At 35.6% G+C, this 17446-nt stretch overlaps 1 protein-coding gene across 2 annotated transcripts in view; it reads left to right on the top strand.

Moving 5' to 3' along the window:
• MAN2A1 (mannosidase alpha class 2A member 1) overlaps nucleotides 1-17446 on the top strand; it is a 110196-nt gene that overhangs the window by 77438 nt on the left and 15312 nt on the right. For both annotated transcript variants that reach the window (XM_032675788.1, XM_032675789.1), the window contains exons 16-19: nucleotides 3473-3587; nucleotides 6411-6544; nucleotides 7628-7769; nucleotides 10467-10600. In XM_032675788.1, the coding sequence (XP_032531679.1) occupies nucleotides 3473-3587; nucleotides 6411-6544; nucleotides 7628-7769; nucleotides 10467-10600 (525 nt within the window). The remainder of the gene's footprint in view (nucleotides 1-3472; nucleotides 3588-6410; nucleotides 6545-7627; nucleotides 7770-10466; nucleotides 10601-17446) is intronic.

The following is a 17446-nucleotide window of genomic DNA, read 5'->3' as shown; positions in this document are numbered from 1 at the left end:
TCCTGTTTCTGAAAAATACTGCTTTCCAGACACAACAAAACCTACTTCAGCAGGTTGCTGAATCTTGTACAATGAATTTCATTCCAGTGGAGCTGAGTGGAACAGATTTTGTAACAATTATTTATTTTAACTCTGTAGAATGTGAAGTCTTGAGACCAGCCACTGGATATGAGACCAAAATATTTTTATTCCTAATTTAAAGTGTGACTAATTGCGATTCCTTCATACTGGAAGGTCTGTTAGTCCAAGATCATTTTCAAAGCAGACTTAAAACTGAATTCAGACTGGGGCTTTGTCAAGTTGGTTTTGCAAATAAGTGTTGTTGTTTGTTCTTTCCACATGGCCTCTCAGTCACATTTTCATGTCAAAAGTACCTTTGTGGTTCAGGTCTAGGACGAGGATCATTTCACAGGCCTGTGCATCTCTCCAAGGATCTTTACAATGATATGAGAATAATTGCACATTCAATGCATAAAGATGTTTTCCTGCTTAAAAGCCTGATTCATTGAAGTGTTTTTGGTGAGGCAAACCTGGGCAGTTATCTCTTTATAGTATGTCTCCTAGTGACTATCAACAAATCACTTTCCAGGATTAGTGCTTTTCTAACCACTAAATATGAATTAGGAGAGTTTCCTGTTCTGTCAGTACCATATTTTTCCTTCATTTTTCCTGTTCGCCCAACAATCAGGAAACATCAGTCATCCTTCAGAACTTGAGCATACATCATATTGCCACTCTCTGTTTCAGTAAGAACTTATCTGTAAATCATCTTCCTCCTTTGTGCCTTTTCCTAGCACTGTGTCTGAAGTAGGGGCTTGCAAACTGGTTTTGATACATTTCTCTCAATGCATGTGCTAGTGAAGTTATGAATTATTATTTTTAAAAAATCATTAGTTTCAGGCAGTATCTGCAAAATTTCAATTCCTCTTCTATCAACTCATCTTTCTGTATAGTTCAGAATGGTGTGAGTGGTTACGTTATCTTCAGAAGAGAAACTGATTTGGCTACCTGTGCAGTCTTGAGACTCTTTTGTGTGAACTTAGTGTTTGTGGCAATAGCCCAGAATCCAAGAGCTGTTAAATCCATCTAATTTCAGCTTTCTTTGTATTTTGATAGCTGTTGTCAATTTCACCATCATGTTTTGTACTAAAAGACTCAGTGGAAAAGAGTTCCTTTAAGTGATGTTTGCATTTTGTTTTGTGGAGTGGGGTTTTTTTGTTTATTTTCGTTTGGTTTTTGGTTTGTTTGGTTTGGTTTTTTCAATGTTTGCTTTTGGAAATTACTTCAGGTAATTTTTTCTACTAAGTGCACAGCCTTTTATATTCCTTTGTTACTCGTCTAGCACCTCTCCATTTTGCTGGTTGGCTCCAGTGAGAGTCCTAGTGAGAAATGTTCGTGCAAACAACAGAAATAATACCATAAGATGTTTGAGTAAGTAACATTCTCCTAGGTAAATTGCTGAGAGTATTTGCTTGTCCTGAAGACCTCAGCTTTCTCAGTTCATTGTCTGGGAGTTCCTTTAGTTGATGTTTCAGTCCGTCATTGCTAACTTGAGTATCTTCGTGTTGCAGGTAGGATTTTGAAGGGTTTGATTATTCCAACTTCTGGTCAGTAATCCCATTCCTCTGTGGGATTTTTAACTTCCAGGAGCATGTAGTCACAGATTAAATGAGTTTGTCTTCTCTACCTATGTGTGATAGAAAAGGAGGTAGCACCTCTTCTGCCAAAAGGGGAAAATTCAGTCTACAGTTACGGATCTTGACAGTTTGTCATGGAAATAAGAGAACCCAAAAGCCAGCTCAAATTCTAACCTAAGATCTGGTCTTCAAATTCCCTTTATCTCAACATATTAGTTCATCTGGCTTATGTGCCCTCTGAATACCATACTCCTCCTGTGTTTCTCAGCTAGCAAATTGATTTTTCATAATAGATAACATTTGTCTGTCTTGTTAACAAGATGAGACCCCATGGAAGTATTTAATAATTTTTTCATGTAGACTGTCAAGAACTCCAAAACACTCTTTTGGGGTTTGTATTGATGAACTGGGTAAGGTGGTCAGTAGAAAAAAAGCATCTCTCCCTAAACCAAACCATCTTGTCAAACTGTAAGCAACTATAATTCCTCTTTCAAACTCCTGAACAAAGTATTCCTGTAGTTCATAGTTGCAGAGTTGTTTCTTGGAGCACTGGCAAAGCTTTTATTAAACAGTAGTCTGTCTGAAGATCTAAGAGTATGTACGTGAATAGAAAAGGCAAGCTTTTAGTCTCTGAAAGTCTCTTTCATTTCTTCTTTTATACAATACATCCTGAAATCTTCTCTGTAAATATACATACAGTTATATGCTCAAAGAATATTGGATGATATTTACCTGTACTTGTTCTTCTCTAACATGTGTCTGTATATATGTAAGCTTGATTTCCACCTTTCCTCAAGATACATTTGATCTTTGATTTTGTTGCTTGAAGAAAGACTGTGATCTGTCCTTATGACATTGGTACATACAGAAGGGAGGCAGTCACCCTCTGAGAGCTTTCTGCTTAGATCTCTCTGCATAACATGCTTTTCGAGTATTTGGGATGGGGTTTTTTTGAGTGAAGTCTTTATTTATAGCTGTTTCCTTATAGTAGTAGTTGCATGTGTTGTGTTTTCAGTTTTGGCATTATATACACTCAATATTTAACTCTTTTTTTACCTTTGCAGCCACCCATCTGTTTCTCACTGGTATATACGGTTTAGTTGGAATCAACTGTTTTTAAAAAACATCATCATTTGCCTAGTCAAGACCCAGAATATCCTGATTACATGGAAAAACAATTTTCTTCATCTCTTTGATTTGACTATATGCAAAATTTGTCCTATTCTTTGAGAGGCATTAGTAATAAGCCACAGTCCTCATTGACATTTCTTAATGATTCCCAGCCCTACCCTGCATTCCAAGGAGCTCCACTGGCACCTGTAGCTGCTTCTGACAAAGAAAAAGCTTTCTCTTTCAAAAGGATATGCAAATTGATCCATAAGACAAGGTAGAGGCAGCTTTCCTTGTGCAGGGTGTACCACTCATAGAGTAAACTGTTAGCCATTATGGAAGTATAGTAATTGATTACTGGTTAGCAATTAAGATTTTGATAGCCAAAAAGCTCAACCCAGATGTATGCAATATTAATACCTTAGTGTGTTTGTCTGTAGACCTTTTATCCATTAATCCTCATAAAATACCTGTGAAATATGTAATGAGACAGCCTAATTTCAGCTAAAGAAAAAGTGAGACTCTAAGGAGAAAATGCTGAATTTGAAATTGGGAGTAATCCTTTGATTTTAATCTTTTAGACTAGACTTAGACATAGAACAGTAAAAAATAAAAAAATGTGTAAAAAATAAAATACTATTTAATATTTATTAAATACTTTGATTTATTGACACTACATTTATGCAAAACTTCCAAAATACTTACTCTGACTTTTCTTTTTGTAGCCTTACATTTTTACAGATCCACCTATCATAAGAGTTGCTCATGGAAGGATTTTCTCAGAAGTTGTTTGCTTTTTTCACCATGTGACGCATACCATGCGCCTGTATAAAGTCCAGGGTAAGAGTTGTGAAATTCTGTCTCTCTTGGCAGTTATTTTTCATCACTGCAGTCTCGGATACCTTTTTAATCTTTAAGTGCACTTCTGAACTAGTGTAAAATTCATCAAACTGAACTCTTTATGGGTCAAGTGCATCATGATTCCTCTCTGAGTATCATGGTAGTCATTAAGTCATGGTATACTTAAACTCAACAGATTTGTTGGAGGTACCTCTCCAAACTTTACTGAGTCATCTGAATGCTGTAACTGTAAATTTTGACAATGAGGAAAAAAAATGGAAATATCTTGGAGATGATGTGGTTTCTTTCATAGTTTCAAGCTTCCTGACTGAGGTACAACAGTATCTTCTCTAAAGCTGCAAAGACTATAAGGGTGAATATTACTGGCATTAGTAGAGAAGTCTAGTTTATTTCACAACTGTAGGCTTTAGTTATCTGTGAGCTTCCTCTGTTATGTCCTTCATCTGTCTGGAGGAACTTATGACAGAGTTGACTGTGTCTGCTGAGAGGCACCAGCACCAAATATCAACTTATTTGCTCTTAGGACATAACATTGTATCAGTTTTACTTGCTTTTTCTTCAGTAAGGCTTTTGGTTTTTTGTTTCTCTACTGTTCAGGTGCTGATTTCCAAGAACATTCTAGGTAAAGAGTAATTTTGGAAAGTCTGTACCCTTCCAAACTTGATTAAATTGGCCAGTTAAAAATATAAAAGAGGGAGGAAATCATAGTGCAATTGAATACATTTATTTTCCTGTAGAATGTTAAGTTAACATGCTTAAGTGTATCTTTCTGTAATTAAGAAACATGCATTTTCCATTGTTCATCTATTTGTATTTACTGGAATAAGGAAGCACTGGTGAATGTTTTCAACACTGGAAGGAACTTACAAATGTTTTGTATTAGCATTACTTTTACCATAGGTGTCAAAACTGTCTTTGTGGTTTTTAAAATCTTATTTATAGTATTTAATTATTTTTCCTAAACACCTTCAAGACCAAATAATGATGCTATAAGTACTTTGAAAGCCTTCCTTGCTCTTTTCCTTCTTTCTTTTAGATTTCAAAAATGGTATTGACATCATCTGTTGATGATGATCTCTTTATCTTTCTTTGTGAGTGTACTCTCTAGTTTTTTCTTGGTTTTTTTTTCCCTGACAAATTCTAATTCATCACAATGTTTTAATACTTACACAATTAGATATTCAGTCATCACGGTGAAGTCCTGTACCATGCGTACAGCTTTTAAAAGGAAAAATGATGCAAAATGTATTTTATGTATTTTCTGTTCACTTTTTGGCATGTTTTCATTAATTTCTTCATGCGAAGTTTTCTTTTGCAAAATTTAAAATATGATAACTTTGCATCATTGTTTTGCTGGAGTCTGTTTCCTGGGCTTTGTAAGGAAAGTTATTTATATAGCATTATTTCAATTAAAATGAGATATTTTGAAGCCTCACTAAGTAGGTACAATAACAAAATATGTGGAAAGAAATCAATAGCTGTATATGCATAAACATACATTTTATTTTTAAATAAAGACCTGATGTCCTGTTGTAACCTATCCTGCTTGCCATGGGGGAGCAAGCCTGATTGTGTGGCTAATCCAACTGTTAGGCAATGCTTCTGAGTCCTACAGCTTCTTCAGCAATTTTGGTAAAACACTGCTTTTACCACTTTTGGCTTTAGAAATCTGTTATTTTGAGCAGAAAATACTCTGCAATGACAACTCTGTTCAGTAATTGACAATTGAGTGATTTTTAATTTCTGCTGCCATTGGCATCTAGTTTTGATATCAGCATGATTTTGTTGTTTCTTTTAATCAGAAGTTTATGTTTTATTATCTTCATAGTTGTAGTTTTGTATTAATTCAAATTATGTAGTAGTAAATGACTGAAAGTAATTTAGAATCTGGTAATTTAAAAATTCTAAGCTAAACTACTTTATGCTTGTGCAGTGTCCTCATACTTTTATAGTCCTGCTTTAAATAGTTGGAAAATCTATGACTAAGAACATAGAAGTGGAGCCTATAAATATACTTCTTCCAGACTAGGTTTGGGAAAATAGAAGTAATTACCTGAACTGAATGTTTTTCATTTAGCACTATATTATAATAGCCATTGGTAAATGTTAACAATTTAACAGTTACTGGTACTGCTGCAGGTGGCATTCAGATTTTAAAGCAGATGAGATAAAAAATACATATCTCTGTTCTGCTTGGTGGAATTCTTTTCACAGTTGTTAGTCCCATTAGATTACAGAAAAGATGGAAGTGATCACGCTGAATGATGGTACGATTCCGCTCCAAACTTTGTCTTGAACTGTTTGAAAAGGTCAGGCTATTATTAAAGGTGTTTAATTTTCAGTACTAGGCACTGTAGAAAAAAGTAATCCCACTGAACAATTTTTTGGCATTTTCAGATACCTAATCCTTCTTTTAATGAATAGGAATCTTTTCCCTGTCAACAAAGTTTTGTGTCCTGGTTGTGGTCATATCAGCACAGTTTCTTAATTCACTGTCCTAAAGAAAGATTCTCCCTCTCATGGTTAAAACAGTTGCTCACAGTTTCATGCTCAGACAAACAGTTCTATCAAGAAGCAGGTAACTTCATTCTTGTCTGTGAATGACCAGGTCTTGCTCCAGGATATTAGCTGCTTTTAAAAACAGCACTGAACTGGCCTCCAATATCTGGTTAGGTACAACAGAAAAACAAAAACTAGCAGTGCAAAACTAGGTCATTGTCTTCTGGGAACACAGTCATTCTTTCGTACGTGGCAATCACTTTTAAAAATTGAGAGATTTTAAATGCATCTTTTTTCATGTAGGTTTGGAAGGACAGTCTCTTGAAGTTTCCAATATTGTGGACATTAGAGGAGAATATAATCGTGAACTTGCAATGAGAATTTCATCCGACATTAATAGTCGAAATAGATTCTATACTGATCTTAATGGATATCAGGTAATTGTCATCTATTAATTATAAAAGCCTAGGGTGTCAGGTTTTGACTAGTTAAATCCTTCTGAATGTAAAGCTCGAGTTAGATTAATCAAACTCTCATGTTAAACTGCACTAATCATTTAAGAGGAGAAGTGCTTTTTAATATGCATCTGTATAAAATTTGATGTAGACCAGATGAAGAAGTAACTGCTTTTAAGGAGTTTGTTGAATATTCCTTTATATCCTTTTTAACTTAAGAATTATAGAAAGGCAAGTTATGACAAGCCACCATGTAGTTGTTTGTATATCTCCATGCCTTCTTTTCCTCTACTTGTTCTATTTAATTAGAGCCCTTTGGATAGCACAATAACAGATGTGTATAAGGACCAGCGACTCAGACTTAGAGAACAGCTCCTTGCAGCTGAGTTGTAAATAAGCAAAGTATTTTCAGATGTGTTATGTTTTATTGGTAATGCATCTAACGAAATATAGTGTGGCTATTGTCTTAATTTCAACCCTGCAGCACATACAAAAGAAAGGAAAAAAAATGTTGTTTTGCCTTACCTTCCTTCCTTGCTAAGAATAGTTTTCCAAATACATTGAAAGCCTTGCCTGCTGAATAAGAGACTACTGTTTTTCCAGTTATGGTGTAGTACTGCATTTTGCTGGAGACAGTGAATATTTAAATGTAATTTTAATACTACTACTCATTTGTCATGTACCATTTAAGAATTTGACTAGCACTTTAATAAGTTCACATTATAAATCAACAATTCCTTTTCTGCTTGAATCTATTCACTGCTTGCTCTCTAGAGGAGAAGAAATTTTCTCTCATTCTATAACTGTGATAATCCTTTTCATAGATTCCCTTGATGGATCTTTCACATTTTTTAAAATATTCTTTGATCTAAAAGTACACCAAAGTTACATTTCCAAAGTGGTAATTTTAGCCACAAATTTCCAAAAAGCTAAATAATACAGTTGAATGAGTGCTTTCATGGTGATTGTTCTTCCAAGGCACATGGAATAAATGTTCAAAAATGTCTTTGACGTTTACATGCACAAAAAGAATGTACTTTATTGAAGTTTGTGTCCATATTGCAGATCCAGCCTAGACTGATGATGAGCAAGTTGCCTCTTCAAGCAAATATCTATCCTATGACTACAATGGCTTATATTCAAGATGTTGGTGTTCGTTTGACACTCCATTCAGCTCAGTCTCTAGGTGTTGCAAGCTTGAAAAATGGTAAATATAAAATGATAGATATGATAAAGCCTTATCCTTCATGTTTTTCTGAAATAGTTAATTCAGAGATTACCAAACCTACCTACAAGCATTGGAAGAAAGGAAATAAGTTTCTCCGACTCTGACAGGTTTTAGAATATGTCTGTAAAAGAGGAGGAAGAGCTTGTTCCTAAATGAGATCCTGTCAACTTCAATGAAAGACCTCTCTGAAACTAGGGGCAGAGGAAAAAGATTGTGAAAAAGACAAAAGGAGCAATAAATTCTCAAAACCAGGTATTTTTCACCCAAGAACTCTGATGGAACTCAAGGATGAAACAGCAAAACTAAAGGGTTTGTTCCTTTTTGTACTGCCCTGGTACAGTACAGAGGACTTACGAATGATGCTGATCATATTTTTTGTTCAGTTTTTTTGCTTTAGAATAAACAGCACTAGTCTTAAGTTATATACAGTATAGCCTAACTCTCTTTCTGGGAAAAACAAGAGCAGCTTTTTTTTAAAGATTAGTGTTAGTGAAATAAAGCATAAATATGACCCTGGGTAAGAGTCAACAAGCATACCTCACAAATTTAATGGCGCACTTTGAAAGAGCTGATGAATATGTTGACAAGAAAAATCAATTCATATTAGGAATTCCAAAAGCGACACAGTCTTGTCCCTCAGAGCAGAGAAGGGTACGATGAATGGCTGGAAGAGTTGGAAGCAGAGACCAGTTATTGAGTCTATAGTGCTGTCAGAATTGGGAGGTATTCAAATAAAGCTAGAAGTAGTGGGTAAAATAAGGTATATAATTCATAACTTAAGATATTTAATTCCTTACTGCAATAGATATTGCCAGTTTAAATTTATATAGTTTTGAAAAACAATGCAATGAATACTCATGAGAAAAAAGTCTGTCAGAAACTGTGCAAAAAACCTACTTCCCACTTCCTTTTAAGAAAAATATCATAGATACTCTGTTCTGACAAAAGGTGAATACTATGCTGTATTGGTGGCGGTATTAGCAAACCTAATGTATTTTAGGGCAAGGACTTAACACTGACTAATGCTTTAATAAAACCACCGTGGAAAATACCAGCCTTTTGTACCAAGACCACTGGATAGAAGGCCCAAACCACATTTTTTCCTGCCTCCCCTTGTTGGAAACCAAATTCCTATTGGCCTGATCTTGCCAATAAACTTGACACTACCAAATGTTGGTATGCACTCGTTACATAGGTATTGGGGACTAAATTAGTGTGCAGAGGCTCTGTTATCTTGTAATAGTGTCTGTATTTGCTCTTTAACAGTCTTAGTCTCTGCATCACAGAATAACGCACCATCTAAATTCGCAGACTCCCTCTTTCTGTCATAAAATTAAGGAAGGCTACCACTGCTTGACATTTTGCAGTTAAGCATCAGGAAGAAACTGACTTTCTGTGAGCACTTGTTTCAAATCTGTCAGAGGACATTAGAGGCTTTTTGCCCACTCCAGTTAAATAAAAGAGCAGCAGATGTGTCCCATACCTGGTTATGGCATTTATTTCCTAACCATGTCACTCTTTGACAAACTCTGTTATGTCACTCGAGGATAAGATATACCAGCATCAAATATTTACTCTCTCCCTACCAAAAAAAAAAGTGTTCATCTAACTTGTTATCATTAAATAATATTTCACTAAATTACTGAGTTTACTACCGTTGCCCTAAGGACATGTTGGATTCTTTAAAAAAGAAAAAAAATGCAGCTGAAGCTTCAGTGGTTGCTGAATATCATATGCTTTATATATTTTCTTCTGAAGGCCCTTCAGGAACTCAAAGGGATCATGGAAGAAAATTCAAAAACATTACAATTTAGGCAAGCACCCTCAGTAGCTCTGTATCTGTGACTGACACAGTGTGCATAACCCACCATCTCAGATTGATATGAACAGTACCTTAATTCAAAATAGCAGTTTTTTTCTTACTCATTGCCAGCTGACCTCTGTCCTGGGTAAACAAAATCTGATTTTACTTGAGGGAAGGGAAGAACAAGTATTTAAGAAAATCAGATAAATGTTTGTAGAACATTGAAGTATAAAAAAACCTACCTTACTAAGCAGAGCCTTTTCTAGAAGGTTACATTTTGCGTTTCTTATTCATGATACAAGTATTTCAGTAGTCCACTTTTATTTAGGAAACCAGTATGCTTGTTTGAAGATTCAGTGTACAAAAACCTTAACAGTCTAATTACATGCCCTGAGCTGGTTTCCTTTTGGAGATACATACTTGAAAAGAGGTGAACTTCATTGTCCATAAGACTATTCATGATTTAACATCATGCTTAAAGAGCTATTCTGTATGGCAATGCTGCAGTTCATATAAATGCTGAACTTTATACTCAGTGCTTATCTAGTGCAAAGTTCTTTCCTATTCCCACAAGTGAAATTAACCTTACAAGAAGGGATTGTGTGTGTTTATATAGTCCTATTGAATATCTGTTTTACCTTCTGCCTTCAACTGTGAAACAAAAGCAAAGAAAGGAAAAAATGTATTTGGGAGGTCTAATGGTATTAACTGTTCTGATAATCAGTTCTAACAATACTGATCCGTTCTTCCTCTTCCATACTTAAGAAATACTATGATTTTTTTAATAAGTGATGTTTCAGAGAAGTTTTTTTATGTTTAATGGAACTTTACATATTCTTGTTACTAGTATAATCTTTGTATTGCTCTTTTAGGTCAGCTGGAAGTGATCATGGATCGCCGACTTATGCAGGATGACAACCGCGGCCTTGGACAAGGTGTTCAAGATAACAAGATTACAGCTAATGTCTTCCGACTTCTGTTGGAAAGAAGACATGGGACAGATGTGGTAGGATTCACTGTCTGGATTTTTTTGGTTTTTTTGCTAATTAACATGTCAATATTTATTTCTGTTGCAGCAGCAATGAACTCAGTAAAGAAATTATTCCCTGAGCTGTAGAACTAAGGAAACATATCTTCCAAGTCCAAGTTTTGTCCTCTTGCTTGCATATGCTCTTCGTAAAGACTTCGTCTTTTCTATTCCTCACTCAAATCCTGCAGCATCTACTTTCTCACTCACACTTCAATGTATGAATTTTGGTTGTGGAAGTCTCGCTTTTTTTTTTTTTAATTCTTTTTTATTTATCATGCCTTTAAAAATTTGCTAATGAGCGTGAGTTCTGCTTCTTAACAGTGTTAACTGTGTCTGAACAAAGGTTGACAAATTAATTCAGTTAAATGGGTAGAAAGAGAAAACCTCTTATGAATTTAATATTCTTAGGAAATAAGAATTAAGTGGAAATATTTAGATACCAGACATAGGAACCTTATCAGTTCATTACGATTCTAGGAAAATTGAGACCATTTTGTTTTAAGGGGTTTTTTATACTTGCACAGATCATCTCACTTTGTCTTTTTGTGTCTTAGTCTTTTGAATAACTTCAGGGTTTTTTCAGTTCTTTGTGTTTTCTCACTTTGGTTTTTTTCCTATCATTTTTGAGAAGGACAAAACAAGAAGTACATCTTCATGCTGAGGCAGTAGAATTGTGATGACAGCACTGAGTATATTTTAAAATCGTTGCATAGCTAAAGATGAGAGGTTGTATACTGAGCTGCTAATGAATATGCAGATAAATTGGAATTAATTCTGGTTTATAATGGATGTCATTAACCACTATGAGAGGATGATAATATCAAGCTTAAAGCTAATTTTCACCACTTAATGATTGACAGTTGTACATGTCATTTTGATTTTCTAGTTCCTCATCATGTATAACACAGGCTGCATATTAACTACATTTACCAGTGGGCTGTGCAACTATCTATGCTAACCTGAGTTCAGCAGCAGTCTAGCTTTGACAACAATGAGCAGTGCACAGGTTAATCTGTCCTTACAAGAAGAAACCTGCAGAGAGATCTGTACTGCCACCAAAAAATTCTTTAGTACCCAGGGTAATTCGTGTTGTATTAAATTAGAATGTGAAGCTGGTAAGTAAGAATTACTGGACATGGAAATCTATGTTTACATTATCAAATAATTTGAAACAACAGAAGTCGATCAAATCAGTTAGTGCAATGGTGCGTGCGTTGACACCGTGTGCAGTTTTAGTGTTTTCCATAGAACCATAAAATAACTCACTAAAAGGTACCTCTGGAAGTCTTCCAGTTCAGTTCCTGCTCAAAGCAGGTCTATTTTTGTGTCAGAACAGACATAAAAGATTAGTTATCCTTTCAGGCCATAAAGGAGATGTGATGGGTTAGAGCATGTTTGGTGCCATACCTCCAAGGAACCTTCTTAGTTACTTCCTTCTAATAGAGAGCTGTTCCTTACACACTCCTCTGCAAACTGCAACAGTGCCTGGTGAAGTGGGGTTGGCCGTAAGTTTAATTTCAGAAAAGCACTGCTACTTCAAACTAAAACACTGTATCAGAAAATATTTTTAGGTTACCTCAATTTAGAATAAAGGCAGCCTAAACAACTCTGGTATTTTTGAGTTAGCGAAACATTTACATTTGTCTTTGGATATATTTGCCTGTTTGTTTGGGGTACCAGGCAGGCATCATCTCAGTAGAGTAACAACATATTTCCCTTTTTTTGTTAAAATCGTTTCTTTCTTACAGTTTTGAAAGATTCTGTGCAAATTATTGAGAATCTTTGAAAGGAGAAAGGGCTTGTAATTACCTGCTACAATAAAAAATTTCTGGGATGTTTTGGATACCTGTGCTTCTGCATCTACCTTTCCCCATAACTCTTTATGCCATGTGTGATTTTAAAGAACTGTTGAGGACTTTAAGGACAGTTGGTTCTTGTACACTCTTCCGGAGACTTGAAGAGAAGTGGAATCAGAGCTATGAGGGAGGAGGCACAGCCAAAGAGGTGCTGTTGTCCCAGTTGGTACAGTGTGCACAACACCCAGGAGCCAAGAAAGATGTTTCAAGGAAACATTTTCTTTCTGGTGTTATATCTGGAATTCCTGTTTCCTATATTGAGTGTTCTAGAATTTTGTTTTTTGAAATTTATCTGAACATCCGTAACATTTTCTGATTCATGTTACTGTTTCAGATATGTTAAAGTAAGGAAGGGTAGTAGCCTCCTTTTTTTATTGTTAAATGTGCAAACATGTTTTTTTAGTGCAGTGTTACTCAGAAGGTAGTTGTTATAATAACTTAAAAATAGCCATGTCAGAAGAAATGATGATGAAATTATATGCAGTTTATGTATGCATTCGGCTACAGCGTGACTCATACACTGACCCTGATTTTGTTGTCAAGCCCTATTTTGTTATTGACTGGAGGAATCATGAAAGCCATTGGAGGAGAAACTTTTGATCACTTAACATCTTTGCCAGTACAAGCTTTTCCTAATGTATATTCCAAAATATTTCATTTTATCTTTTCTCAAAAACAATTCTGAAGAATAGGACGTTTTCTACTCTTTGAGAAACTTCCCCATAAAAGGAGAGTATATGAAGTGTAAGATATGCAGTTCTTTAAGATTAATTAAAATAAATGTACATCACTGGTGAAATTACTGTGGATGTTTTTGTTTATGACAGTATCAACCAAAAGTTTCTTTTCATTTATATCTCTCAAATACTTTCCCACCCTGAACAGTAAATTTTAATGGCAGAGTGAAACCACGTGAATGTCCTCAAGTGTAAGACGCACCTGTCTGGCAGGTAGATAGAGGAGAATTCTTAATAATTCGTAATAATTGCTACCATACTCAGTCTGTATTCTAATAGGCTTCTAATCCTAATGCTACCTGGGTTTTGGCTATCGAATTCTAGCCCATCGAATCAGTCATAAATACTCATTCTGATATTGCCTGATATCGTCTTCAGGTTGAAGACAATTGTCTTTTTGGGTTTATTTTTGGGGGGGAGGGTTTGGGGGAGGTGTTTGGGTTTCGTTCTCTGTGTGTTTGGATGTTGTTACTTTTTCCCCTAAACTGGATACTACTAAAGATTTGTTCAGAATGACAGTATTGTTCATTAAGTAAGCTATGTACGTAGTAAGAGCTGGACAAATCTCATTTCACTTTACATTATACTCACATAATTTATTGATAATTGTGACCCTCAGGGCTCAGATATTTTTGCTGTGTTTTGATGCAATTTCTACATAGGTCTTTTAATCCTAGTAGTTGTAACCAATTCTGCTTATATGTTCATTTTGCCCTTACAAGCATTTTTTGGCTCTGAATATCTCTTTGAATTCTCTTCTAATATTAAACCTTCTTTTTCCTCAGATTGTTAAGCAAGAACTGAATGCATTTCAGTTTTAAATTGGAGGGATTAATATTTAGCTGAGAATGAAACTGAGTACTGTTATCAATACTTGCCTGTCAAAATAGTAAATGCTTATTTTTGAAAATATAGACTGTTCTATATTTATTTTAAGTTTTGGAAAAATAAACATTAATACCTTTTTACTTTCTGAACTCTAGCATGTTGTATTAGTATAAGAATATGAAAGAAATTGGATTTATAGGGAGTATAAGTATACATTTATTTCATCAGTGGCGTAGCTGGAGAAAAGATGCCACACCAGGCATATACTTTCTTCTTCAGGTTCCTATTTCATACCTTGCCTTCAGTTGCTCAACTGATTTACCTGGATTCATAGCCAAAATTCAGTGGCTTAAATAGTTGCTGTGGTTTGGGGGAGGTTGTTTAACAAAACAGTGATACAGGCCGTAAATAAAATCACAAATATGTGGGAAGATAGTCAAACCCCCTTTCTTCCACTAAATACAACTACTCTCTTTTTCTTATTAAATATCTGTCAGTATCCACTTTCTCTGCGAATGTGTGGTTGGTGATACAGCAACTTCTGCCTGATTATTCTGTTGCATTTGCCACTTCCTTGGTGTGCATATTTATAATGCATGTGCGTGCCTCACATGGTAGCTATATACTACATACTGTGCATTGCTATGCTATATGTAACTACACCTTAACAAACATAATTACTTGATGTTTCAAAAAAGCAGAAACTTGACATTGGCCTAATTATTACAATTTAAAAGCTTTTTCAAGCCCATGTGTGACAAACTCAGATATTCCAATATCATTTTTAGTTGTAATTACCACAGTGAACTCATCAAGTGTATAGAAAATCCTGAATGTTAAGGTTTTAGGGTTTTATGGTGAATGAAATAAAATATAGAATGAAATTAAAAAAAAAGGCATTTCCCTCTTGCTGTCACACAGAACCCAATGCATCTTCTTTAGAGCCTTACTACATATATATAGTAAAGAGGGAACACTAGTTTCTTACTTCATTTGGAGACATATTCAGGTATGTGCTACTTCTTTACAGCTTTGCTTAAAACACTAAATTATTATTACTGCTACTACTATATAGGTTGTACTGTATTTCTTATGCAGGAACTTTGTGTCTGCTAGTCAAGAATAATGTTTCCATCTCTTATTTATCTACAAATACTATCTGCTTTCAGGCAAGCACTGTCCTTTTTTTATGTCAGGGCACTTTATAGCATAATTCCCTTCAACAATCTTTTTTTTTTTTTAATGAAACAGTGACAAAGATGTGTTGCAGAAAGATTTTAAATAAAGACTGATTTGTCTTCAAGCTCCATTCATGTGTTACTGTGCAAAGCTGTAGGGGATAAACATTCTCATCCTGTAAAAAGGCACCAGCCATTTGTAACTGGCTCATGGCTCAAGTAGGTAGTACATAGGACTGCCTTCCCTTCCTTTGTGGGCTTTCAGCTATGTCTCTTTTGTGTTGTTTTTCATGAATTATGTACGTCTCAACAGTGAATCACTTTCCTTGGTTTGTTTTTATCTGTCTTCATTTGTGTGTATCTGCCTGCTAGTTCTGGTTAGAAAGAATTTAACCTCAGTAGTATGCATAGTGTTCAAGCTTGTTCCCTCCACTTTCAGCTCATATAATTCTAAAAGCCAGAGGGTAGACCTCTTTGTAGTCTTTTGTGAGTTTATCTAAGCTGGTGCAGTTTGAGGTCTGAAAAACTTTTGTATGTCACCACTTCGAGGAGGGCCTACTCATGCCTACTGCAAGCTCTGGTGGTAGGATTCTGATCCTCCCTAAAGGAGAGAGAAAGTCTGCAACTCCTTCTTCTTAAATTCTCTAATGAAATAACTCCCCAGGAACAAACTCTTGCACACAGAACAAGCAGTTTCCATCAGCAGCAAGAACTTTACATGAGGAACAGACTTTCAATGCCCTCTGCAGGGCAAAAGTTAGTAGATATTATTGTGTAGTTTTTATCTTTATCATCAGTTTGCTTAACTCATGGCTAGGCTTCGCGAACAAAGATTTGGGGAGGGCTCTACCCACGTTTGTTGCAAGCACATTGACTACTTCCTCATCAAAACTCCAGAAAATTTCTGATCATGTTTTCTGCCATCATTGGGAACAGGATAAGCTCTTCCCAGTCATCAGGGAAAATCTAGCACCATGTCCCTTTCACAGAGCTAGCATGGGTTATTTATTTAGGCATTAAGTCCCTTCTCCTGTGCCATTATTAACAATATAAGCACTGTAAAAAGAATTAGAGGAGAAGAAATAAAACTGGAGAGTCTCTAACTGAAGTACAAATTACTATTATTATTATTATTATTACTTTTATTATCAAAGAAAGCATGTTATGCTGTATTTTTGCTTTCATCTAACTATATTGATGGCTGCATATTAACTGAACTCAGTAATTATGGTGATGTACTTATGGTCATAGTGACTAGATACTTTCTTTACCATCTGCACTCTTCCATAGACCAGCAAGCACCTGTTCTTCAAATGATCTCTTTATAGAACATGATTTCTGTTATGGCATCTGATTAAAGACTAACTGTATTAAATGCAAGGAACTGACAGTCACCAAAGGAACAGTGATAGGTGGAGCAGTGGAGCACTAACTGCTCCTGAGACCATGAAAGGGAGAAAATGAGACTGTTCCTGGTGTGAAACCGAACAAGATGGATCAGCAGAAATTACCCTAGTCTAAGAGAATTTTGGGACTTTTTTTTTTTTTTCAAATAAGAGGTTTGTTATGGAATGTTCAGTGACAGTGACACAGGAGAGGAAAGAAAAGGATTGAGGAGTAATGAGTGTGAAAAATAAGGGGTAAAAAAGCATAAAAGGGTCTGATTAGGACCAGTGCTTAATCACCACAGCTCATTCTGTATTATTAAATCTACTTTCTTTGCAAGTGCCCAACCTTTTCTGAATCTGTGTGAACCATTAGCCAACATCAGGTAGACTAGGAAACAGCTAGACTAAGAGGTCTGTGTGACAGTTTTTGGAGGGAGAGAGGCCATTGGACTGGCTTCCAGTTGCTGGTCAGACCTATATTTTCCATGCGTGCATGTAAATAGCTAGCAAAATGCAAGCTGACAGGTAAGGGGCTGGCACCTGGAAGAGTGTGAAGTCTGAGCTGATGAATCTGGAGGCCTAAGGTCCAGAGCTGCATTTCAAATAGGCTTAAAGTCCTGGTTTTTGAGGGATCAGTGATTGATGAGTTAACTTACAAATCAAGAAAGTGAGGGTCTTTAACCAGTGAACTCCAGACCTGATCAGCTGGAGGGTACAGTCAGATTTGGATTGTCTGTTCTACTTGTGTTACCCAAGTACTCTGCTTATGTGGGTTCTGGCAAAGGTGTTGCTCTCTGCTGATGTGTATGTCTGGCCATGTTTTTACATATATACC

The sequence above is a fragment of the Chiroxiphia lanceolata genome, chromosome Z (assembly GCF_009829145.1).
Source record: "Chiroxiphia lanceolata isolate bChiLan1 chromosome Z, bChiLan1.pri, whole genome shotgun sequence".
NCBI classification, from domain to species: Eukaryota; Metazoa; Chordata; class Aves; order Passeriformes; family Pipridae; genus Chiroxiphia; species Chiroxiphia lanceolata.
This window is presented reverse-complemented; position numbering and strand designations above follow the sequence as displayed.